General features: G+C 39.4%; 1 protein-coding gene across 10 annotated transcripts in view; it reads left to right on the plus strand.

Annotated features, from left to right (window-relative positions):
• The window catches only part of GIGYF2 (GRB10 interacting GYF protein 2), a 79,166-nt gene that overhangs the window by 48,106 nt on the left and 5,623 nt on the right, over positions 1–25,437 (plus strand). For 2 of the 10 annotated variants that reach the window (XM_049803515.1, XM_049803516.1), the window contains 18 exons: positions 1,720–1,899; positions 8,180–8,397; positions 8,486–8,648; positions 8,717–8,935; positions 9,424–9,614; positions 10,280–10,439; positions 12,389–12,555; positions 12,959–13,047; positions 14,059–14,166; positions 14,728–14,825; positions 15,310–15,410; positions 16,219–16,380; positions 18,218–18,319; positions 21,184–21,342; positions 22,545–22,781; positions 23,384–23,506; positions 24,156–24,359; positions 24,487–24,951. In XM_049803515.1, coding sequence (XP_049659472.1) covers positions 1,720–1,899; positions 8,180–8,397; positions 8,486–8,648; positions 8,717–8,935; positions 9,424–9,614; positions 10,280–10,439; positions 12,389–12,555; positions 12,959–13,047; positions 14,059–14,166; positions 14,728–14,825; positions 15,310–15,410; positions 16,219–16,380; positions 18,218–18,319; positions 21,184–21,342; positions 22,545–22,781; positions 23,384–23,506; positions 24,156–24,359; positions 24,487–24,696 — 2,891 coding nt within the window. In that variant the 3' untranslated portion in view covers positions 24,697–24,951. Of the gene's footprint in view, positions 1–1,719; positions 1,900–8,179; positions 8,398–8,485; positions 8,649–8,716; positions 8,936–9,423; positions 9,615–10,279; positions 10,440–12,388; positions 12,556–12,958; positions 13,048–14,058; positions 14,167–14,727; positions 14,826–15,309; positions 15,411–16,218; positions 16,381–18,217; positions 18,320–21,183; positions 21,343–22,544; positions 22,782–23,383; positions 23,507–24,155; positions 24,360–24,486; positions 24,952–24,998; positions 25,154–25,437 lie in introns of those variants that run through there. The other 8 variants (XM_049803524.1, XM_049803517.1, XM_049803519.1 and 5 more) reach the window with 8 other exon arrangements.

Below are 25,437 nucleotides of genomic sequence, written 5' to 3' on the forward strand. Positions count from 1 at the left end.
GTCAAGGGCCCTGCCATCTTGAAAATTCTTGTGGAAAGTTGTTCCTGTGACAGTGGTAAAAGGATTTCATGTGAACCTGGAGCTTGGGAAACTGGAAACATCTTGGATTTTGTATGCTGGATTGAATTCAACCTGTACTCTCTCACTATAGTCCCTTCCTAAAACAATATACTGTGGAAAATTTTGAGCTGGAGAAAGAAAAAGGGTTTTTTTTCTCCAGTGTTTTGAGATGGTGAAGAAGGGATGTTGTTTTTTCTCCAAGATATATGCAAAGTCTAAAGACTGTGTTTCCTGTCTCCAGAGTGCAGCATATCTATGTAGGAAGAATTTCTGAGTTCTAAAAGGAGGTTTGATATGCCATAGAATTTCAGGTGCTCTGTTCCCTCATTTTTTCATTGACTGAAAAAGCTGCATGATGTGAAGAAAGGGGAATGTAATCTCCTGTCTTTCCTAAACTAGATTCTTAGAAGTGTCCCTTTCTACCCCAGGAACCTTAGTGTGCAGTCATGCTTTATTTCATTTTTCCTGTCTAAGCAAGCAGGCATACTATACAGTCTTCACCAGATATCATCTTATATATCATCTTATATTTTTGGATTTTAAGACTCTAAGAAGGAAGATTAAGTACACCTTTCTGTAGTACTTGAATACGTGTTTTTTTTGTAAATAAGCACACAATTGCAGGTTAACGCTGGTTAATAGTATCAGTGAAGAAGTGGCATCGCCATGGTTCCTCTAAGAATTCTGGTGCTACACAGCTAAACATATTAAAAGAAATACAAAATCCAGAAGTCCTGAAGCTAGTACTATTTATTTTGCTGGTGGTGTATCCTTGTCAGGATGAATCAACAGTGAAAGCAGCATGTATGTCTACCCTGAGTTACCTGGTGTATGGTGTGGATTCTTTTTATAAAAGCATTTACATCATCCTTTTGTGACAGTGTTGCTCTTCATTAAGTACTTGAGGATTTTATATGCTTTATTTTAAATATAATGTAATGTAAATTAGGAACTAAAAGACTATTCTATCTCTTAAGCTTCTGGTAGACTCGTCCTTGAGCTCAAGCGTAGTTGTTCCTAACTCTTAATATGCTGACCTTGGCCCTCCAGCAGATGGATTCACAGGATAACATTAATACTAATATGTTTTTCTTGTTTAATCCTACTTTAAATTTTCAGTCTTTGCTAAAACATTGCAAGAATGCTGTGCATCATATTGGATTAAATATAGAAGCTGTATCCTTTTTATTATAGAAGTAGCAAATATGTTTAGTTTATATAAAATGTGTGTAATGTTTATGGTTTATTGTATTCCCATTTTCCTTTAGCATGAGATTTTTCATGATACAGCAGTTTATTCTTTCTCTCTGCACACTTTGCCTTCTTTCCTTTTATGTTTCCTTATGTCTTTTAAACTGTTGTCTTTTCCTCCTCTGTCTTTCCTGTCCATGTCATAATTTCTTGTATGCTTTGCTTTAATTCTGTTTTTTTGTTTTGGGTTTTTTTTCCCCTTGGTCTTTCCATCCCAAGGTACATAGGGATGTGGAGGTATTTCCTAAATCTGTGTAACATGTTTTCTTCCATTAACTTCTATTCTTCTCCTAGGTTCCTATCACCACTTCTTGTGCATTTTTGCCTCTAAGGGAGCAAGATTTCAACCCTTTTGTTTCTAGGTTCCTAAACATGGGACACATGTTCACTGGCATGTTTCCTTTGCAGTGAGACCAAACTTTGAGGAAGGTGGGACAGCAACAACAGGGAGGAAGCATGAGTTTATACGCTCTGAGAGCGAGAACTGGCGCATCTTCAGGGAGGAACAAAATGGGGAAGATGATGATGGAGGCTGGCGACTGGCTGGGTCACGGAGAGATGGCGAGAGGTGGCGCCCTCACAGTCCAGGTGAGAGGAGATCTGGAGAAAAACGTGGCCATGGTTATAGGGAAAGGGCCCTGGGTGAATCAGGGCATGGGGAAAGCAGGGGAAAGGGAGGTAGCATGAAGTTTGGGACAAAAATAGGTAATGTTCATGTGATTTCGATCATTGCTGGTTTGGCATACGTGGGGTTCTTGGTCACAAAATGATTAGTGTGAAATTATGTGCCCTTTGTTTTCTTTTTAATGTCTTCAATACCCTCACATCTTTAAGGGAACGATATTTTTCAGGTGTGTACTTCTTGGTGTTGTGCTCCAGGTGTGTATGTGCCTGGTAAAATCAGGGGGCTTTTTAATAATACTCTTTTCTCTGTGGCTGTGATGCCAAGGGGAAAGAAATTACCCACATTAGATAGCATATCTAAAGCTGTGGAGTGATACTGACACTAAACCATTCAAATTGTTGGCCTGCTTTCTAGTTTTCCAGATGTGTTTCCAATGCCAAGAGGGATCCTTGGAAAATATCAAAAGATGTTGCTCTATGCATCCTGTAGTTAGTTACAGGATGTCTTGTTTTCCTGAATTTCAGGCATCTGTTTGGTGTCACTTTACCCTTCCCTGGCTTGACAAAGTCAGTCTGGTTCACTTGCTTTCCAGCACTGAATTGCTAGAGTTGCAGGAGAAATACAACGCTGAGCTTGGTATTTGAGTAGTATAGCTGAAATGTAGTTATTCGTTTATTTATTTATATCCTTCTACTTGGAAAAGATCCTGCTAGCCAGTCATACCTGTTGGGGGATCTTGCTTTTGGCTGCAGAAGGCTTCTGGGGAACCAAGGGAGGATTGTGGCTCTTCTACTGTTACATATTCCTAGGGAAGCAAAGGAAGCATGGGACATCTTGGGGGCTGAGGTGGGCAACTTTTTTTTTTTTTTTTTTTTTCAAGTTAAGTCACACTTGTTCTTACAATGGGTCTATCAACCTTTTCAGCATCCCAAAGGACCTTCAGTACTATAATGGTTGTGAGCAACCATTACCTCTGTTCCTAACCCTCTCCACAGCTACATATTACTCTGTCCTCAAACAACTGTTAGCTTGTACTAAAATATAGCAGTGAGCCCAAGGCTAGATTTATAATCAGATGTTTTTTATTTAGAGCAGGGCTAAGGGGCAAATTTTCAAGAATGTAATTTTCTTTTCTCCAATGTTTGGTCACGATTGTTCATTAGACACTGCTGCTTTGTTATATAGTGCAGATGACATCAGGCTAGCTACGATTGTACCTCATGATGATCAGATGCAGCATGATACTCTGGAGTGGAGTGTTCTGCAAATATAAGCCTGCATGCTTTAGCTTAAAAGGAAGCATAGACCTCAAAGTTCAGAAGTTCATTCATGTCTTGAACTTTTTTGGAAGATGTTCTGAGGAAGGCTTTGAAAATTCATCTTCCATCATAGGAAATATTACTGCTTATTTGAATTTTCGCTGTAGTAGACAACTAACTTAACTTCACTTACAAGTTAGTTTTAGCAGGTATAATAAAAAGCCTGTTCTAAGAATTCTGTGAATCTGCAGAAAAGTTGCTAATTTTGCGAAAGACTGAGTTGACAGCTGTATTGTACTAGTCTCTCAGCTTTGGTTAGAGCTGTATTTGAATTCTTCTGTTAGTAGTAACCACAGGACCATCAAAATGGTTTTAATCACATTCTTGCTTTAAACAATGAGTTTAACTCAAATTGGCATGGCTTAAAGTGCTTCTTTGTACTTATGTTGCTGTTAGGTAATAGTACTAATCATGTGTCCTGCTAAAAATAGAGAAATGTCTTCAGAGTACTGTCGTCATTTGTTTAGCTGGACCTTCCTTTGACTTGGCTCTGCATACTTCCTACTAGATTGTATGCTGCTTGGGTTTTTTTTGTCTTTTGGGTGAGAACAGTTTAGAAGAACGTAGCAGTTGTCAGGCTTGAGTTTATCTTGTTCTGTTGTTAAGCAAAGAATACTTTGATTCCCACAGACCATTGTTTTTCCAGCTTTTGAATTCCTCTTGCTCCTTCAGCTGTGTTTACTGCAGGATGGCTGACCTAAATCTGCTCATTTTGTGCTTTTTTTTAATGGGCACAAACGATCAAGAGGATGGACTGCTGCTGCTGAAGCAGTCTTGTGCCCCTAAGTATAGTTTCCCAGATTCTGCTGTCTGATTTATCGTAGCTCAAGTTAACTTCCTTGACATAGTTGAAGGGATCTGTCATGTGTCCATGCTGTGTTTAAACTGTTCTCTCACATGGCTATGTCTCATATGAAGTAAGGGGATCATCTGAGTGTTGGTAGTAAAGTGAAGAAGCAAATCGGTCAGATTTCTCCGTAAAATAGACAAGCATAATGCTTTTTTTTTCCCTTCTACTTAATTCAGAAGGTTGTAAACTTGTCTTTTTTTTGCAGCATGAAAACTGTCTGGATTGCATGACCAGGCTTTTCCAGTCAGAGTTTATGGGGTTTTCTACTTTTTCTACTAATGTCTGTGCACTGGGACTAGAAGTCTCATGAGAAGATATCTTTCCTTGGCTTATACAATGGAAAAGTTGTTTTGCTAGTTGTTCTGGGTAAACGTACCACTGCTATTGTAGATGTGAAATAGGATCTTTAGACTGGGTTAACTATCTGTAAGAAGAATGTGTTTATAGCTTTAAGTTCACTGGCTGCTTCAAAGTTCTCTTGGCTTTTTTTTTTAATTTATATTTTTAGCCATTTTTTTTTAAGGATTTAGTGACTGCTTACCTAAAAAGCCCCTTCTTTCTGTTGTTCCAGTTCTTGCATTCATACAATGATGGCCCTTTAAATTTGCGGAGCAAGTCCATTTTATCAGATACTTACACAAACCTTTTTTGGTCTCATAACTTGTGAATGACGTATAGATGGTTTTGGTTTTGCTTTTTGTTACCAAGTCATCTTTAAGGAATAGGAAGCATCTCTTCTTGCCTAAAACTTTTCTCTGATACAATTTTGTGTCTTTGCTTAAGCAGTTCTATTAAGATCTCTTTCTGGAAAAGCATTTTAGAGAGGCCTGAGTTTGTAATCTCATATAAAGATATTTTTTTTGGTTGCTGTTTTTTTGAAAGGCTTTTCAAATTCATCCTGGTTCACTCCATTTTTGGAATCAACTGCTGTGAATCAAGTAAACTACTTATCTTTTGGGCATTGTGCTTTGTGCTTCTTGAATATCTTGAAGCAGCTAAAGTACATTTGATAATCTTGCTCTAAAATTGAGTAAAATAAAAATTAGATTCATATATAATATATGCCAAAAAAGTAATGTGTACTATTCCTGTGTCTTTCATTTAGTATTTAGTGGTTTTTTTTAGTATACATTAGAAATTTCTTTTCTGAATTAGAGAATAAAACTTTTAAGCGATAAATAGCTATTAGTAATTGAGACTGAAATGTACTTGGATTTCCTGAAGCAGCCAGTATCCTTTCTTTCACTTGTAATGTCACCATAGGTTGCAAAGGGTAAATTTAGCTTAAAATTGTTTCTTTTAACTTGGAATCTTGATCGTATAACTGCTGCCTAATGATACTACGGGACTGAATTCAAAGCTATGTTTGTGTCCTAACTGTTGGTTAAAAAACTTCAGGTAAGAATTTAAGATTTGTCTTTACTTTTGGCTTGCTTTAAAGATTGGCAGCCCTGTACTTCACACCTGAGTTGCTCACTATACTCTAACTAGGCTTTTATAAACTTTTATTGTTACTAAGAAACAAGGACATGTCTGGTCCACTTATCTCTTCGCCTGTCCACCTAGCTCTGAAAATGTGGGCTGTGAAAAGGAGGCTGTGTGTCTAAATCTTTGGAAGCAGACCATGTGGTAAACAAAGTCTCCATGTTCTTAATTTGAACTTTGAAGATACCTGGAATTAACAAAATGCTTAGAATTCACCTTGAAAAACCATGTTTCTGGGTCCTGCAACGAAGAGCTTGTGCTCCTGGTGTAGGGATGTGAACTGTATAAAAATAATTGAGGCTCTTCTCAATGCCTGGTCTCAAGATGGGCCACTTATGGCTGTATAGAAAGTTTGTACTACCAAAATTTCCTCTTTTATACAAAAGCGAGCTGAAGAAAAGATGCTCAGCTATTTGCAAGCCCCAGGGTAGCAAACAGGCAGAGATATTAATCTGTTTATACAATATGGCATTGCCAGGTTCAGGCCATAGCTCTGTTTTTTCCACGCATTGGGAAACCTGACATGGACATTGCTGGCTGTACTGAGGAGATGTCTGCCTGTGACTTTAATCAGAAATGCAGTATGGTTGTTAGCAACCTCAGAAAAAGCCCTCAGATTCCAAAGGAGGTCCTGGTTTTGATGTGTTGATATTTCTGATGAAGAAGGGGAAGTAAACTTAACACTGCTTCTGATGCCATGTCAGTGGAATTTCACTGTCAGGCCTTTTCTTTCAAGTAGACTCTGTTGTCCTGCTTAGTTGCTGGTTGTTCCTAGAGATGCTTTTGTTCTTCTGAAATTGAGCATTATTTTAATGAGATGTTCATATGTATGACTTTAAAAGAAGTCCCTTAGAAATCTGCACCTCCTGCGTTCAGCCAAAGCTGGAGGCCAGGGTGCTGTGGGCAGAGGTGCACAGGGCGTGATGCAGGCATCCTATTCTGAAGAGGGTGCATGAAATAGTTATTACTTCATAGAATCATAGAATACCAGGTTGGAAAGGGTGTTAAATATCATCTGGTCCAACCTTTCTTGGCTAAAGCACTGTCTAGACGAGATGGCCCAGCACCCTGTCCAGCTGAATCTTAAAAGTGTTCAAAAGTGTACTTGAACTCTCTGGAGTACTTACTCCATTAGTGCATCTTCAGTGAGCCTTTGTCTTTGCTTACATATTTTTTGAGAAGTTACTGGTGAACAGGTGGTTGACATCACAGGCCTAAGGTGTTAAAAAAATACTTTAAAGCAGGCAGAAAAGGTGGCATAAGTGCAAGCTTACTGTGCCTTACTTTGTTCCTTAATGACATTAAAAAGGTTGCTTCAGAACATTGATTTGACAGTGTTGCATACCAAAAATGTTATGTATTTGTTTCCAAGGCATAACTAGAAGCATAGATTAAGTTATACCGTGGAATTATTTGCAAATAAGCAGATATGGTATAGTGAAGTCCTTGTTAAACTCTAATCTGTAGTGTTTCCTTGATAAAATATAATCTTAAAGTTCATAGTGTTTCTAGAAGGAGTTTGTTTCATGTTACTTGTATTTGTGAGACAAAGGTGGATTTTTGCATGGTTAATATTAATAGGGTATTAGGGTTGATGTGGAAACATGGCTCATTCATATGAAGCAAATGGAAAAGTTTCTCTGTACTGTGACTTTTTTGCTAGCTATTTGATAAACAGTGAGTGAGACTGCACTGATTGCACAAATTCTGAGACCAAAAAAAGACATTTTTTCTGGAGAAAAAACCATGACCCCTAAAAACCAAGGTGCTTTCATTTTGGCTTTGCAACTTTCTGGTAAAGATAGCTTCTGTTGGTTGGAAAGCTGTTTACAATCCCTTCACTCCCAGTTTGTTTTCCTTAGCAGATAAGTTTTTTACAGTTTAAACAGCACTATTGCAGTCAGAGGATTTTAAGCTTGGCTGAATGAAGAAATCTTCTGAATAGATAAGAAGGAAAAGTAGAATAAAATTTATATTTGAATTTGGAAAGTTCTCCCCCCCTTTCCTTATCATTCCAAGTTTCGGTATTCCGTGGCTAAAAAATTACTGTTCAAGAGTCTTAACAGTCCTTTCAAAGGTGTTTGAAAAGTTGTCAGTCCATTTTTCAAGTATATGCACAAAAGTGTCTCTGAAGGCAGGAGGAAAAACGCATGGGTGGTTTGTTCAGGATGTGACTTCTACAGATTGCCTAAAAGAAAATATAAAATCTTATACATACAAAGATGCCAAAAAGTTTTAAGTCAATGATTGCTGGTAAATTCAATCAGCATCTAGTGTTGCTTGTCTAATTTTGGTGCTTTTAGATTATGTAGCCCAGCTTTCTTCACTTACATGTTTTTTAATGCTCATAATGCAGTTTATAATGTGGGGATATACAGTGGACAATATTTGAAAGTCTTCTGCTTAATGGTAAGATACTCCTGTTCTTTTCCTTGTCCTTTAAGATGCCTGTTCATAGGTGGATTGTACCCTGTAGGGGCTTCCTGAATTTCTGTCACTGTTTGTCATCTCTTCACCCACCCCTTCACCCTTCCAAGTAAGCTACTACCCCTGGGACTGTCTTGTAAAGTTGCTTTCCCCCCACCTTAGACGGCCCTCGTTCTGCAGGCTGGCGAGAGCACATGGAGCGACGGCGGAGATTTGAATTCGATTTCCGGGAACGAGATGATGAACGGGGTTATCGACGAGTAAGGTGTGGGAGTGGCAGCATGGATGATGACAGGGACAGTCTCCCTGAGTGGTGCTTAGAAGATGCAGAAGAAGAGATGGGAACATTTGACTCCTCTGGAGCGTTTCTCTCTTTAAAGGTGAAAAGCTGTCTTGGGCCCTTTGTTCACTTTGAGCAAATGTCCTGTTACATTGTGTGAATTATGGATGGTTATGTTGGCTTTGTAGAAGGTGCAGAAGGAGCCAATCCCTGAGGAACAGGAGATGGACTTCAGACCTGTGGAGGAAGGTGAAGAAAGATCCGACTCTGAAGGGAGCCACAATGAAGAAGCCAAAGATCATGAAAAGACCACCAAGAAAGAGGGAGAGAAAACAGATAGAGCAGTGGCAGGTAAGGGGGACTTCTCATGCATCTCTTCTATGCTGCAGAGTAGAATTTCTGTTAATTCAGTTACGTAGAACTGTGCAATGTTACAGAAGCAGTGGAAGAAGCAGTCCAAACATCTTCACCAGCTACCAGGTCAGATACTCCACCGAAATCCCAGCCTCCAGACCCGCTGCAGACGAGCCTTTTTGAAAGGAAGGAAGAGTCTGTGCCAGAAAGAACGGAAAAAACAGAAGATAAAGAGAATCGAACGGAGAATACACCGCCAGCCAAAATGTCCAACAGAGGGGAAGGTAATAAATTTGATAGATAAATTTAGTAAGTTTCTATTACTTGTGATTAGTCTTGGCCTCTTTTAAGAGGCAAGTGCTGGATTATGGTGATGGAAAGCTGGAATTCACCAACTGGTCTATAAAAACAAGATTTGTTGGATATGCTGTCTCAAGCGCTTGTAGCACACTGCTACTTCACATTGCAACACAGTCTAGCAAAACATGAGCTAGTTGTAGAGCAGATCAGTCTGGACAAATGTATGTCGCCTGGGAATGGGGTATGGTGAAATGTGCAGTTCTGCACTGTTAGAACTAAACTGTTCCGTGAAGTTAGGTTGGGTGCCTGTGCTGTCAGCAGTACCAATGTGCAGTCATACATACAGGAAAATCTGAAAATACTTTTGCTTTGGTGCGGATTTTGAGCTGTTGAAGGTTTTCTACAATAACTTCTTAAAAATCATTTTCATTTATGTTAAAGATAATGAACTAATTTTAACATTTTTCTTTAGATTTGGCTTCTGTTGCTCAACCTTTGCCACAGATTTCTACAGACACAGCTTCTCCTGCTCATCTTTCCCCTCCTGTTTCCAATTCAAATCCTGCTCTGCGGCCAGTTCAGACACCTGTCACAGCTGCTCCAGGCATGGGCAACATTCCCACTGACCCAGATGATGAAGAGGGCCTCAAACACCTAGAGCAGGTAAAACTTCTCAGATTCCTTTGTTGTTGACAATCGTGAGACTGGAGGAATGTGGAATGCAAAAAATATTTGAAGCCCATAAAAACAGAAATGCAGCTGAAACTTTACACTTCACAATGTATGCTGAAAGTTAATTTTTCCCTCAATTTTTTTTGAGAATAATTCAAGCCTGTCTAGTATTTTTCTGAATAAGGGTGCTATACCTAGTGTTAAAGAGCTAGAGATCCTAGTGTTTATTACCACTGTCAAGTAGCCTTACCATTTGCCTTGAGAAACCCTAAAACAGTATGCCCAATATTGTAATAAAAAAAAGGAGGAAAAAAAAAAAGAAACATATACAAAGTGCAGACTGTGTTTATGAACGTTTAGTGACTGCTGGGATGTAGAGCATTTTTCATGCTAGCGCTCCCATACCTGTTTTGTTTCTTGGCAAGTTGTTTGAAAGCTTTACTTGAGCAGGTGAACTGTGCTTATTCAGGATTGTGACAAGGTGGTAGACTGAGGTCAGGGTTCGTGGTGCAGTTACATCAGTCCTTGGGTTGCCTGTAATTCCTGGTATGCTCTTGAGCACTGGGTAGTACAAAGTTGTATTTGTTGCGCTCATTTTCAAATCTGTAAGCACACATCTAACTCTCATTGCTTGCTGGTTTTGATGTCTCCTGCAGCAAGCAGAGAAAATGGTGGCATACCTGCAGGACAGTGCCCTTGATGATGAAAGACTAGCAGCAAAAATTCAGGAGCACAGAGCAAAAGGTTCCTCTATGCCATTGTTCCATGAAGCCATGCAGAAGTGGTACTACAAAGATCCACAAGGAGAAATTCAGGGTAGGTCTGTGCCCTTTACACTTCCTCTTTTGTTTCACAGAACTGTTAGAGTTCTTCACAAAATTGCCACCAACAGATACTGATGCTTGTTTTTACAGAAGCAGCACAGGGTATTTACCACTCTAGAATTAGGTTTTGAAAATAAATCTTCTACCTGTCACTGCCCCCATCAGCTCAGCATGCCTTATGTCCAGAATTATACTTTATTGTGGCTGAGGTTTGCCATCACTTCGTGTTTCTGTAAATTGAGGTTAGACTAAAACCTGGTTTTCATGCCAATAGTTACTCTGATTTCCAGATAATAGTGGAAACAAAACAAGAACGTGACTGTTCAGTAGCTTGTTGAAGAATCAATGAGAAACACTGAAATCAGTTTTCTAGTCTCAGCTCAAAGATGTGAAGTATTTCAGGGAAGGGTGATTTGCTTAGAATCTAGAGCAGAGAAGACAAGTCTTCACAAGCCTGTGCTCTCATATAATGTCAACGTAAATTGTACTTGCAGCCAGTGCATTATTAGTTCATATAATGCCAACTGTTTCATGCTTGCAGTTTTTGCTTAAGAAATCTCTCTCTTTTTTTAAATGAAATTTGGAGCAGGCCTTTTGTATAGATATGTGCATCTTTGTTTTCAGAAGGTACTTTTCTTTTGGAGGTCTTGGGGCTCTTTTAGTAGCTGCCTCCCAAAAATGCAATCAAGCAGCAAGTTCTTGCTGTACTTTGCTAAGTAGTTGCTAATGCTGTTTAGTGTGAGTGACTTCCTCAGCTATGAGCTCTAGATAGGATTTGTGGGGTTGTTATTTGTCAGATCTGTGCCAATCTCTTGCCTGCAGTTATTACACGTCTTCAGGGTTTTCTTCTCACCACTTTAAGTTTAAAGGATGTTAACCATAAAGCATTTTATTTGCTCAGTCTGCTTTAGACTTATGTTAGTTGCTGCTGGTTGTTTATTGCTCAGTGATGATCTAACAGTTTTTTACTGGAGTGAGTACTTCCTTGAATGTGACCTCCAGAAGTAAACACTACCACATAACTTTTTCTTGGGATACTTCTTGTGGTTTTCATATTCTCTGGGAGGAATTGCCTTCTAAAGATAGTCCTTACAGAGAAGGCAAGAATTACCAAACATTCTTGCTTTTCAGAAGATATTTTTGCAAAACTTGTATTCATGTCATTCATGCTCTGCTAAATAATCTGTTTTGTTATACTGGCTCTGTGTCTGTTTGGATATGTGAAAGTAGTATAGGAGTCCTCCTTTGAAAGGAGCGACTGAAGTTTTTCTGAGGAAAAAGAGGAAGAGTGTAGGTTTTGGAGAAAGGAAAGAGAAACTGATTTCCTCATTATCTTAAAAAATGTAGTTGTCCATTCAGAAGTGGATCTGGTTGTCTGCTAAGTTCCAGAAGCAAAACTTCTATAAAACATGTAAATTCCTCTGATTTGAAGGCAAGAGTTGAAACAGACTAAGACTGTTTAATTATCTGTGCAGTACACGTGGGGAAAGTAGTGCTTGTGCTTTTAGCACTGTCAGCTAGCAGATACTGCTGAGGTCCAAAATGGAAATGGCAACTGTTGTCAACCTGTTGCTGAGCCTGAAGTAGCGAGCTTTGCTAGAAGGCAGGGTGTGTATTTGCTAGACCAAGCTCAGCACCACTGTGGCTGCTTGACTTTCATCTCAGAGCTGACTTATCTCCCTCCAATGCATGGTAAAAGCAGTCATGCACTTTTCATTAGGCTATCTTGGGGGAATGCTGTAGCCACTGTAAAGCTCTAGATATGTGCATTGACACTCCAGCGTTGAATGTACTGTCTGTCCAAGCAAGTGGATTAGAGAGACAGGAATGCCTGATGTACTGTGTTACTTTAACAAGCACCATGCTTTTTCCAGTGTGCTCAACTTGGCTTTACTCCCCGCCCCCCCACCCCCAAATATGTATTGGCTGATTTTATTTCAGGTCCTTTTAGTAATCAGGAGATGGCAGAGTGGTTCCAGGCTGGATACTTCACTATGTCGCTGTTGGTTAAGAGAGCCTGTGATGAGACTTTCCAGCCACTTGGAGACATCATGAAAATGTGGGGCAGGGTTCCCTTCACTCCAGGTCCAGCACCACTTCCACATCTGGTAATTATGTGACAGTTACAGTATTCAAATAGGCCTGTAACAAATGGAAATTGAATTACTTATGTGTCAACTGCTCTGTCTTGGAATTGCAGGTGTTCCAAGCACCAAAGTGGAACTCTTGTGTTAAATTACCTTTTTAAGTGGAGAAAAGACACTCAATTTATAAATGTTTGTTTTGCTACGTCAGTGGCTGGAAGGCTTGGTCCTGTGATACATACAAGTGCTGTGTATTTCACAGTCACCATACTATCGGCTTTGTAAATGTTGATTTCTGTCTAGGTATTCTTCTATTTTCTGTCTTTTCAGTTCAGAATGCAACTTTTACATCGCTTGCATTTGCTATTGCAAATACTACTGTTATTATAAATGTTACTAAAATAGAATGTTTTATTCCTAAATGTAGGGTGAGCTGGACCAAGAACGGCTGACCAGGCAACAAGAGTTGGCCCTGATCCAAATGCAGCACCTCCAGTATCAGCATCTTTTAATACAGTAAGACTGCCAGTCCCAGAGATCTTCCAGTGGCTGTGTTCTGCCCTGCATTTTTAATCACCTGGGTTCAGCTTCTTGTCATTGTTTCCTTGGGCAATGGGGCTGGGAGCACTTCACCTCCAACAGCAATAGCCTGCTTCCACAAACACCAGAGGGTCAATATTCTACAGGATTAGGATGGAGTGTGGCTACCTCAGGCACAGAGTCTTTTTTGGTGTCATGCATAGCTACTTTGGTGAGACCTGCTATATAGGTAGCCATTATGGTGAAACTGAATCCCAGCTATCCTTGTAATGCAGTTTAGATCTGTTGGAGTCAGGCAAAGGCTACGTGTCTTTTGAACTGGTGGTGGAGAAGGCAGAACTTTTGGTCTGGTTGCTCAGCTTTTTGAAGATCAGTGGAAGGTAACTGCTGAAGAAAGCAGTTCATCATCCATTTTGCCACAGTTGTCAGTTGTTCAGTTCTGGCCAGTTCCTAATAACTTGTTTTGCAGGAGCTTGGAGAAGAGAAAGCAATCAGACTTGTTCAAGGGGTCCTCAAAGCATGTGCCATGATTATTATTTTTGAATACTGATTGTCAGCTTACAATTTGATAAGGCAAGAGCCTGCCCCTGTACTAGGAGATGCCTTGATATGCTGGGGAAGAGATTGATTTGTGAGGTGGGCAGTCATCAAAGCCAGGTTAATTTGAGCAATCTGTATGTAATTTATAGAAGAAGGAAAGTACCATTGCATAGCTTACAAGAGAAACATTGGACAGCAATAACCAGTTGTCAGAGTTGAGGGTGAAGAGGAATTTGATTCTGCTCATGGTGTCCAATTTGTTGTGTTCTTATCTTGATTCTTTTCAAGGCCCCATTCTGTGGTTTCCTCTAGTATTTAGCATGTACATGATACAGGTCAGTGGGCATTAGTCCCGGAGAATGAACCTATGCGCAACTTCTGCAACTTGGGCATTATATAAATAAGCAAGTGAACAAATACCAGTGATTCTCTGCTTCTCTTTTGAAGACAACAATATGCACAGGTGCTGGCTCAGCAGCAGAAGGCAGCCCTCTCATCCCAGCAGCAGCAGCAGCTTGCTATTCTCTTGCAGCAGTTCCAGGCCCTGAAGATGAGGTGAGTTACCCCAGACTTGAACTGCATACCATTCTTCCTATACTCTTAACTTGTATATAATGATAATTATAATCTTGTCAGTGGTCCATCCTATTTAAGTTTGCTCATATTTGAGCATTACATATTTTAAACATTGTGTGAATATGAAACTGTTGCAGGATGTCGAATACTTTATATATAAAGGTAGCCTTTACCTCAGAATGTTTATGAAAATGATGAGGAAATCTTGTAGTTGAAATCATACCTTTTTGACAGATCTGTTGTGCTGGTAACAGAATGGCTTTGCCAGTTGAGTTCTGCAGTACTAGATGCTTGTTCCTCAAATTAACCTATAAGCAGCAAATGCAAAACTGTAGCAGTGCCTGGCTTAGCCCTTGACTTGGCAGCAGGGATGAGATGAGCAAGAACTCTGCAAGCAACTAGTGTTGTCCACATCATATTTTTGTTTTAAATAGAGGTGTGGAAGGAAAGGAGTATGTTACAAGTTACTGAATCTCATGCGTGTTCAGAGCACTCTTCTCCCTGGAAGTGGCATGTTGACTCTTCCTGTTGGTATTACAGAATATCTGAACAGAACATGATGCCACCTGTTACAAGGTCTGTGTCAGTGCCGGACACTGGCTCAATATGGGAACTTCAGTCAGCTTCACAACCTACAGGTAAGATGCTTAGCACGTGTCAGATTTGTTGAGAAAAATTCATGGATTAAGAGCCAGCATTTTTGAGGTGATTGCTCCCTTTTTGACACTAGGGGAAATAATTTCTTCATCAGTATTTTTTAACTGGTTCAGGCTACTTTGCCTTGCAGTTTAAATTCCATTTGAGAGCTGTGAAGAATATCGTAGTTTTTCTGATGGTTATGGGTTGCCTTGATCCAAAGGGATTGAGTGTCACATTATAAAGGTGTTCTCCTCTGGGAGGAGTTTGAATAGCTGCTTCTTGTGTAGCATTTTTAGGAAACCCAGCCTTGCTTCAGTAATGGGCAAGCCTTGTTCTACAGGAAGGTGGCTCTCTGCTAAGACTGTGTTACCATGATTTTGGTTCATAAAATGTAGTAACAGCATACACAATTTCCCCCTTTTGGTTGTTTTTTGCTGATGTGCTTACTTTTGCTTGTCAATGTTTGTTTTCTTCACTGTCTAGTCTGGGAAGGAAGCAGTGTCTGGGATCTCCCCATTGATACTGCAGCTCAGGGACCAGCTCTAGAACAACTTCAGCAGCTCGAGAAGGCCAAAGCTGCAAAGGTCAGAAACTGTTTTGTACTGTAAGAAGTTGGGATTGCTGTTCTGCAATGTAACTGTGTTTCCTGAGCCAATGGAAGACTCTTAGCTCTTCAGTCTTTAGGCTACTCTGTACGATTTTGATTAGATTTTCATGGAAAACACTATAAAGAAAATAGGGGTTATAGAAACCAGTTATTAAATCCTTGTGGACTGCTGTTTGGAAATCATTGCTGTGGCAGTACTGCTGATGTCTAAAATAGTGGTTATGTTTTTTACACTTGTGATTAAAACCTATTCACTAGCCACCTCTGTTTTAAAATGGGATCATCATGAGCTGTCATGCCAAAACCTGAGTAGGAGCAGGTAGTCAGTCTCTTAATCCTTGCATCTTTTCACCAGAATTGGTTTGGGGAATCGCAAGAGTCCTGTTTGTCGGGGTTGTTTCACACTTACACTAGTATTAAATTATTTTTTTAGTTTGAACCTGTATGATTCTGTACGTTTCCTGAAACTGGCTATTTTATGATGACTGCAAAGCAACTCGCTACTACCTTCTATAGTCAGAGGTTATTTTAAGGAGCTGATGTAGAAAGACTGACTAGAGAACTGGTGTTTGTTACAGAACAGAAATTGTCAGAAATTGTTCTAGACTATTTCAGGAATCTGACCCCAGTAGGCAGCCAGCTGATAGGTAAAATTACAATTAAAGGAGAGCATCTGTCAGAGGCTTCATCGGTTATGTTGTTACTATAATCTCAGCAGAGTTGCCCTAAGAAATGGTGTAGGAATACGTTACCTGCATCTGAGCATAGTTTTATGTGAATTGTAGCTAGAGCAAGAGAGGAGAGAAGTGGAAATGAGGGCCAAACGAGAGGAAGAGGAGAGGAAAAGGCAGGAGGAGCTTCGGAGGCAACAAGAAGAGCTACTTAGGAGGCAGCAGGAAGATGAGAGGAAACGACGGGAAGAAGAAGAGCTGGCCCGCAGGAAGCAAGTGAGTTTCCTCAATGTAGTTCATCTCTAATTAATTTTAATACTTTATAAAACTCACTTTAAGAATCCTGTGGGGTCTAATTAATCTTTGGTAGGTGTGTGAGAAGACAGTTCTAATATTTTTCATGTGAGTATATGAAATGATCATCTTCTGTTCTTGATTTTAAGTTGAAGAGCCCAAATTGCAATCTGAGAAATGGGCTTTGATGGTTCACTTCAAGATAGGTTTCTGTCTGTGAGCCAAGAGGCTTTATTCTGTGTGGAATATTTCTTCCCAACTTCTTGGTGTCAATATTAGACTATAGTTAGTTGTGCAGATATTGTATGTTTAATCTTTAGTCACCACTTATGCAGTGTAGTGTTTTGATATGGGTATGTTCTGGACTAGACTGGAGCTTAAGCAGCTGTTTCAGATAAATACAATGTAGAAGGATATAGTGGAAAAAGTGATGTATCATTTAGCTTTTTCTTCCTTGTTTTTTCTTTTAACTTAGTAAATCATTTATTCAAAAAAATTATCTGGATTATGTCATGGAGTTTTTCAGCTTTGTTTTCTTCAGTTGATATTTGGGAAAGGAAGGGATATAGTTTGGACAAGCAGATTTGTTTAAATTACGTGATCTGTATTGCAGTAGCAGAATGAATGTAGGACTTGTAGTAGGTTCTCAATCTTACAAGAACACAAAATGGAGACATTATTAGCTTGACGTTTCTAGCATTTACTTCTGAATTCGGTATGGAAGAAAGATTAGTTCTTTAAGTGTTGTAGGAGGGAAAGGCAGTGAAAGTTAGTTTTCACTCTGCGTGTGAAGGATAAGGGCAAGCACATTGTTGAGCTTATTCACTAAGGAGTTAGTAAATGCCCTGTAAAGTAGCACGTGAATAATAGGTGAAAGTAATAAATAATTTTGTCCTTTACAATATTTTCGATGTGCTTTGGTAGGCAGTTGTGAAGCGTGTTTCCTGGTTTAAGAATCAGACACTTCTGAGGAAGCCTCTAGAATCTTTAGCTTTATTTCTAAGATAGTCATAGACCTTAATTCACTCAGTGTTTGGGTTTTGTCACTGAAGATCTATTTTAATAGGCTGCAGTATAATATGTAGTTGGCTTTCATGGTATCTTTAAGAATCAAGTCTATAAATGGCTCCTTGCTTTAATCTATTTTGTGTACAGCAAGTCATTATGGTATACAGTGGAAAAGCATCCGTTGATGCTTGAGTTCAAGCTTTACTGTAGCATTAAAGCAATAATATACTCAAAAGTTGAACTTTTGAGTTAAGTTGCTTTAGATCTGTTTTAATAATAACTAATTTTTCAGCTGATCACCTGGTAACTCAATGTGTGTCATCCATGGTGGCTTCAAATAAGTAGACTTGGGTTGTTTCTTTTCAGACTAACAGTTTTGCTACTATGTGTAACTTCTTAGAAATGTCCATTAAATTCCAAAGTTTTTTGTCCACTTTGGATTTGTACAGTAAACAATCTGACTCCCCATTTCTGAGATGTCATGGGAAATAATTGTTTACAGGGAGGAAGCAGAATGGGGTTGAAAATCAGTAACAGCAAGTATCTTAGTTCATTACCAATGGAATAATTGCCACAATGCTTAATTCTGAGCAGTAATGTCTTGAAAAGGTAAAAAAGAGTTTAAGCATTTCTCTGGAAAGAGAAAATAATACTGTATTCTGTATTTTTTAAAAAACAAACGAAACTGGTCTAATACTTGAATCTGACTTCTGTACTGGAAGGCATTGTAGAATCAGGGATGAACTGATTTATTAGCATGGATTTATACAGAGGAGATGATGCTTAACAAATTTGATTAACTTCTTTTGAGGAGATGACAGTGAGAGCTGAGAGGGGTGAAGCAGTAGACTTAATCTGCCTGGACTTCAGGAAGGCTTTTGATGTAATACTGCATAAAAGACTAGTATATAAGGTTAGTAAATATGCTGTTGATGGTGAATTCTAAATAAAAAAAATAACTAATAGAAATTCAATTCTGTAGGATGAAATGTCATACCAAATGTTGAATCCAGTTCTGTTCATAGTTTTCATCAATGACTTGCACTGTAGAATTGCAAACAGTAATGCCCAGCTTGTGTAGCTCCTGTATTTCTCTTTTGTGTCTGGTCTGATATCTTCTATGTTGTAATGATTGATTGCTTTGAGGAACAAAATTTGAGGTTTAATAATTAGCTAATAATTGTGTTCTCTGAATCGTATCTTTAGTGCTCCATTTCAAGTACCTGGTTCAAAGATGAGATCCACAAAATGAAAAGATTTGTAAGCCCTAGTAACGTGGACAAGTAGAATTGTAGGTGTTACTAACTGAAAAAAAAACTGTAATATTTTATTTAAGAATGCAGAGTCTATTGAAATGAGGATTTTCTGCAATATTATAGATAACTTTTAAAAGCCCTGAAACAAGTTGGCTGTACAGCAAGATGTGTGGTTGAAAACAATTACTAGAAAAGATGCTAAAGAATATTGGGATTCTCTTGGAGCAGGAAGTCAGTGGCAGAAAGCTGGAGAGCTTTGAAAGTTTTTGGTTACATGCTCAAACAAAAACATTGAATAATAATAAGATACAGAAGTAAACATTTAAGGCAACCTTTTCTATAGGTGTGAAGAGTAGGAAAAAAGAATTACATCAGCCATGTGATTCCCAGCTTTTCATAATCTTGCAGATTTTTTTTGTTTTACTCATGTTGGTACAACACTGTTCATCTTCAGTTCTCTAGGGGAGAGAAAGTGGGTTTTTTTCCCTTTTTTAATTGCTGTCATTCAACAGTGTCTCTCCTGGCATGCCTGAGCAAGAAAGAGGTCCCTACAGCTTTATTAATGGCAATTCTAGCCTCATTTCCCAAAGAGAAAGTAGGGCAGAGATGTCAATGAACTGCTGTTGTATAGGAGGACTTGGTGACTTTGTTCATCTCTCTCAGGTACTCCATGTTATGTCAATGGCTAGTGCCGAACATCCCCCCAGCCTGGCTGGCGGCTAGGCATCCTGAGCCGAGATCCTGGTGTGTGGTCTCTAGTCAAACAAAACAGACTGGCACACCTCCAGCCTCCTCAGTAGACTTTTCAGTAAAAGAAACAACAAGCAGAAATTTTTCAGCACTTGTATTGGGGACACTTGATTACTGTGACTTGAGTGCATGTGTCCCAAGGACCAAGTTACAAAAATGGTCTAGGTGTTTTATGTGTTGTGCTTGAAGCTTTTGTGAATATGACAAATCAAGGACTTGATTAGTTGAGAAAACAATTCACAGACTACTGTTTTATGTCCAGCTAGTGGAAGAAAAACTTACTGCACTTACATTTTAGCACTAAACCACTTAAGTGACATACAGGAATATGAATTACTTCTTGGCTTGCAGCCAGCACCTCTTCAGTGCCATAGGATTACTGGTAAAAAAAAAAATTTAAAAAATCTGTCTACCGACAGTTATATTGTAGACATCTGAAGTTAGCCAGGGTCAGAGAAACCTGGTCTAGTTGTTCAGTGAACTGTACTGCAGTTTATCTATGCTGTGTGTATGTGAAGGTTTGGTATCAGATTTAGTAAAAGGGTCTTAGATTTCAGAATTAACTTCCTTGATTTACCAGAGTTCAAAATTTATATCTGTGCTGCAAAATTAGTCTCCCTTCATTCTGTGAATAATGTATTGCTTATAAAAAAACTTGTACGATTGCACAGTACTGATTGTTCAAAAGGAAAATGTATTTATGAAAGCTTTAAAAAGTTCACGTGCAAAAAGTTGGATCTTTAGGTTGAGCTGGTAGGATAAGTCAGAAAGTGGAGAGAAGAATAGGAGGGATGAAAAGCAAAGTGGCCTTAACACAGTTGCTGGACATCAGAGATCAAAAAAGGCAGCAAAACCCAAGGGTATTTTATGCAAGGCAAAGTCAGAACTGGGGCGAAAAGTTGCGCAGATGCACTCCTATTTAACAATATACAGGAAGCCAGGTGAAGGCTGCTTGTGCCCTATTCCTCAAAAAATCAAGTAGCAGAATGGAAAAATTTCTGTTTATCTTGATCTTCAGAGCAGTAGGAAAGGGTGCTGAAATTATATTGACTGAAGTAAATAATTTTGCTACTTGCAAAGCAATTTATTGGAAGCTATTTAAATAATTTAGGGATAGCCCAAAACTGAAGTCCTCAAGACCTTTTGTTACCCATAATATTTAAGTAGTATAGGAAAAGCCCAGTCAAAGCCCTTTCATAGAGTTCCACATCTCCGAGACTTCCAGAGGTTACAGTTTTCTGAAGTGCACTGAGCTGCTTCAGCTTATTTCTGGTGTCTGGATATGTGGTTTGAGTTTTGTAGTGCACTTTAGTCAGTGTTCAGAAACTCGTTATAAGTAGGAAAAGCTTCCAACTTACAGCTGACCCCCTCCCCCCCCCCCCCCCCCCCCCCCCCAAAAAAAAAATGATGTCCACACATAAAAATACATCTATATTTTCAAGTACACTTAGTACATATTGGAAAGAGGAGTCTTACCCTTTGTTTTCATTCTCAACACCATTCTTTTTAAAACCAAAGATATGGAATGATTTCATGTGTTCCTTTTTTCATTAAAATAATTAATTTATGTATGAGATGCACATTGTGTCAAAAAACCTGTTAACATGTGGGTCTGGAGTGTTTAATATAATTGTTTTGGTAGTGCTTAGCCTGGAGCTAAGGAACTTTTCTTGAGGCCATTTATCTGGCCAGACCATGTTGTAGTCTGTGTTCTGATGTGATTCATCAATAAAATGGGATTTATAGATTCACATTTTGTTCCCAACTCCAGGAGGAAGCCCTGAGGCGACAACGAGAGCAGGAAATTGCACTAAGGCGGCAGCGGGAGGAAGAAGAGCGGCAACAACAGGAGGAAGCACTTAGAAGATTGGAAGAGAGAAGAAGAGAAGAGGAGGAAAGACGGCAACGAGAGGAGTTAATTCGTAAACAGGTGAAAAATGGCAGAAGGGAACTATTATATTTAATTATGGAGGCTGCCAGAACGAACAGGCTTTGAAACTTGCATCTGTGCCTGAGGCACCCATCAGTTTTGGTGGAGGAAGGCAAAGTTTGTAGACAGTATCAAGTGAAGGAAAACCAGGTTGTTTATCTGTATCCTGATTTCAGACAAAATAATCAGAATCCAGCCTGCCCTTTAGAAATGTGTTGCATTAGTGTTTTCCTTCATGTTTGAGCCTTAAGAATGGCTTTGCAGCATGGTATTTCTACTCCTTTCTTCAAAAGAAAGGCAGACTAGAGTACAAGAATAATAATTTGTTTTGAATTGTCACTCTCTGAGCCTTTATTATAGAATTGTTATCTTTAATATCACCTGAGATAATGAGTTTTGCCAGTCTTTCTGTACTATGCCAAGACTATACCCATTATAAAAGTTTCAGCTTTTTTCTTCCCTTTTCTTGTCTTACTGTTAACAGGCTTTTTTCCCTTGGGGTCAGCTTTAGAAGTCTATATTGGGGAACTTGAGCTTCCAGCCCCCAAATTGATACTGTCACAGTCCCTAAATCAAACTAATCTTGAAACATGATTGGCTTCACATTAACTTCCAGGTCCATTTCAGAATTGCCAGTTGTTATTTAAAAATTTGTTTTCAGGACCCTCCCTTACAAGACATTCATTGCCATTTCTGTCCCACCACACAGTCATCTCCTTTGTTAGCAGAAGCATCTTTTCCTTTGCAACTCTAGTGTTGAGTAACAACAGTAACCATCACAGTCTTTGTCACCTGTTTTCTTCTTTCATGTCAAAACCTCTTCTTCCTTTAATCCTGTCAAGTTTTTTTCCACTGAAAGTGTAGCAGTACTTGACTGTAAGTAGTATAAGCAGGTAGAAGCTCGGACTGAAAGGTGTGTAACTCCTAGAAGGAAAGTGGCATGAAATTAGCTACTCTGAACTAGGGAGATGTCATTCTCTTCCAAGTTCCTTGGTGGAACAATGGCAAACTTATATTTTTAGGTGGTATAGACCATATTATTGGGCTTTCTTGCCTGACAAATGTAAAGGTAACTGAACAACCTAAACAGCACAGATTACGGATATAAAGGTCTCTGTTCTGTCAGAATGTCGATACCACAGAGTAGGAGTAATTTAGATTTTCTAAGTCTTAGACTTTACTCCTCTTTATGTCCTGGGAAGGAAGAGGAGGCTGCCAAGTGGGCACGTGAAGAGGAGGAAGCCCAACGGCGCCTTGAAGAAAGTCGGCTACGCATGGAAGAAGAGGCAGCCAGACAGCGGCTCGAAGAAGAAGAGCGAAAGCGCAAGGAGCTGGAACTCCAGCGCCAGAAAGAAATAATGAGACAGAGACAGCAGCAGCAGGAGGCTTTACGACGGCTGCAACAACAGCAGCAACAGCAGCAACTTGCACAAATGAAGGTAATGTGTCTCTACAGTTTAACTTCCTCCTTCAGTTCAGTGTAGGAAGTAAAACCACAGCTGATTTCAGGGTTGTCTAGACTAGCTTGAGCAGATTGGGGACGGTTGAACTATATGGAGAAGGAAGAGGGTAAATAGTTGACTGTGAAAAGTGATGGGAGAAACAAGAGGAAGATAAGTTACAAAATAAAAAAGGTTCAGTCGATAGAAGCGTACTAGAAAGGGATTCGCAGATGAGTACAGATGTTTATTCTGCTGCAATGAACAAGGGCCAGTGCAAAGTTTCTAAAGTCTGGAGTTCCTGAAATCTTTGAAATCAAAACTGATGGCTATTTTTCAGGCAGTGATGTGTTACATTATTCTTGATACGCTGTGTCTTTGACCCTATGATAATCAGAGCGCAATTCAAAGAAACGTAGTTTATACGTTGTACTTTTTCATACTTAATTGTACCATTTTATACTTTCCAGTGTTTTGTTAAACTTTAAAGGTGGCCTTTCTTTTCCCTTGTACTGTGGGCTTACACTGATTTTTCATGATTATACTGCAGTGGTATTCTCTAAAATGTTTTGTAATTCCTAATGATGTGTTTTTTGGCCCAGCTCCCTTCATCTTCAACATGGGGTCAGCAATCAAATTCAGGAGCTTGCCAATCCCAGACCACACTGTCATTGGCAGAGATCCAAAAATTAGAAGAAGAACGAGAACGGCAGCTTCGAGAAGAGGTAGTTACTAATAGTAATGGAGTGTAACTTGTTAGAGTGGTCTCAACTATGTGACTGTTTAACTGTCAATAAAGTTATTAGAAGGAATGGTGAGGATGAGGAGTGGGTTTTGAAATAGCATAACTTGGGTAAAATCCTACCTTTTGGGTGTAGGTTCAGTAAACTTGTTTGAAGGTTTTTATAGCTTCTTAATACAAGTATCTGAAAGAAGGGAGAACTGTACTCTTTTAACCCTGGGAGTATAATATGTTCACAAAACAATATAAAATTATTTTACATTTGTACTCTTAATATGTTTGCAGATAAGCACAAGACCAGGGCAGTTTGGGGCAGGGGGAGGGGTTGAAGGGGGCAGGGGGAGCAAGTGATTGGTAGAAGAGAAGGTATTCTTCCAAGACCCCAAATGCTTATCTGGCTGCAGTTATGATTTGACAAATTTACTCTGTCCTAGGCTAATAAACAATTTGTGTTTACTGGTTACTTACTGTCTCCCTTTTTGGAGGAACTGTGATGGCTCAAAAAATAATAGGTCAGCCAAACTCCTCCAGGAGAGAGTGATAGCAGTTTAAAACCAGCTTCCCAGCTAGACTTCTGAATAGTAATGATTTTTTGAAAGTATGGACAAGCTTTTTTGTCTTGTACACAACAGCAAAGGCGTCAGCAGCGTGAACTAATGAAGGCCCTCCAGCAACAGCAGCAGCAACAGCAGCAAAAATTGTCAGGCTGGGGTAATGTCACCAAACCAACAGGCACCACCAAGTCCCTGCTGGAGATACAGCAGGAAGAGGCAAGGCAGATGCAGAAACAGCAGCAACAGCAGCACCAGCAGCCGAACAGAGTCAGAAATACTACGGTATGTATGGTATTTATGTAATCAGTATGCAGAGGGAAACAGTACATGACAGTTCTCCATGTCTATTCACTACTGTTCTGCCAGGTCTGGTGCTAATAACCAGGATCTCTTTGTTATGTTTCAACAGCACTCTAACCTGCACACCAGCATTGGGAATTCAGTGTGGGGCTCCCTAAACACTAATCCCAGCAACCAGTGGGCATCTGATCTAGTCAGTAGCATCTGGAGTAATGCTGATACCAAAAACTCAAACATGGGTTTCTGGGATGATGCAGTGAAGGAAGTGGGACCTCGTAACTCGACCAATAAAAACAAAAGCAATGCCAGCCTCAGGTAGGAATTGGGGAAGGAGCTTTTGCAAAGAAAGGCTACGACTCCTGAGATGATCACTTAGCAGTTATAACATCTTCGTCTGTTTTTCTTTTTTTTTCTGTGTTGCTCAGGATCTGTTTTGACAACAAAAATAGCTAATAGGTGACCATTCACAATTTATTTTGTCATTTACGTAGAAAAATTAGTTGGTTCTTAAACAGCGTTCGCACCTTGTAAACTAGCGAGTCTTGTAACATTGTACTGTATACTGTACTGTTCATAAGCCTGGTAACGTATGATTTATTTTAAGTGTTTTCTTTACCTCAGTAAATCTGTAGGTATTACAAGTAGACAAAACAAGAAGGTGGAAGAAGAGGAGAAGCTGTTGAAATTGTTCCAGGGGGTTAATAAAGCCCAGGATGGATTCACTCAGTGGTGTGAACAGATGCTTCATGCACTCAACACAGCCAACAACTTAGATGGTAAGAGGTGGGGAGGAATGTAAATGATCCACTGTAAGAAACAATATTCAGTTTGTTTCCTGACCAGATAGTTCTGAGGGACAGTAATGACATCAAAGTAATGTTTTTAATGCAGTCAGCAAAATGGCATCATTAAATAGTGGTCTGAAGAACTGGCTGCATCATCTTCTCCATGTTTTTTTTTGGGCTAACTAGCAAATCAGTGGGGATTGGAAACAGATTTGAAGTCTGCCACCCAGAGCTCTGCTGAGGTTTTTCGGTGGTCATGGAAGCATTATCAGGCA

This window comes from Accipiter gentilis, chromosome 6 (genome assembly GCF_929443795.1).
Source record: "Accipiter gentilis chromosome 6, bAccGen1.1, whole genome shotgun sequence".
NCBI classification, from domain to species: Eukaryota; Metazoa; Chordata; class Aves; order Accipitriformes; family Accipitridae; genus Astur; species Astur gentilis.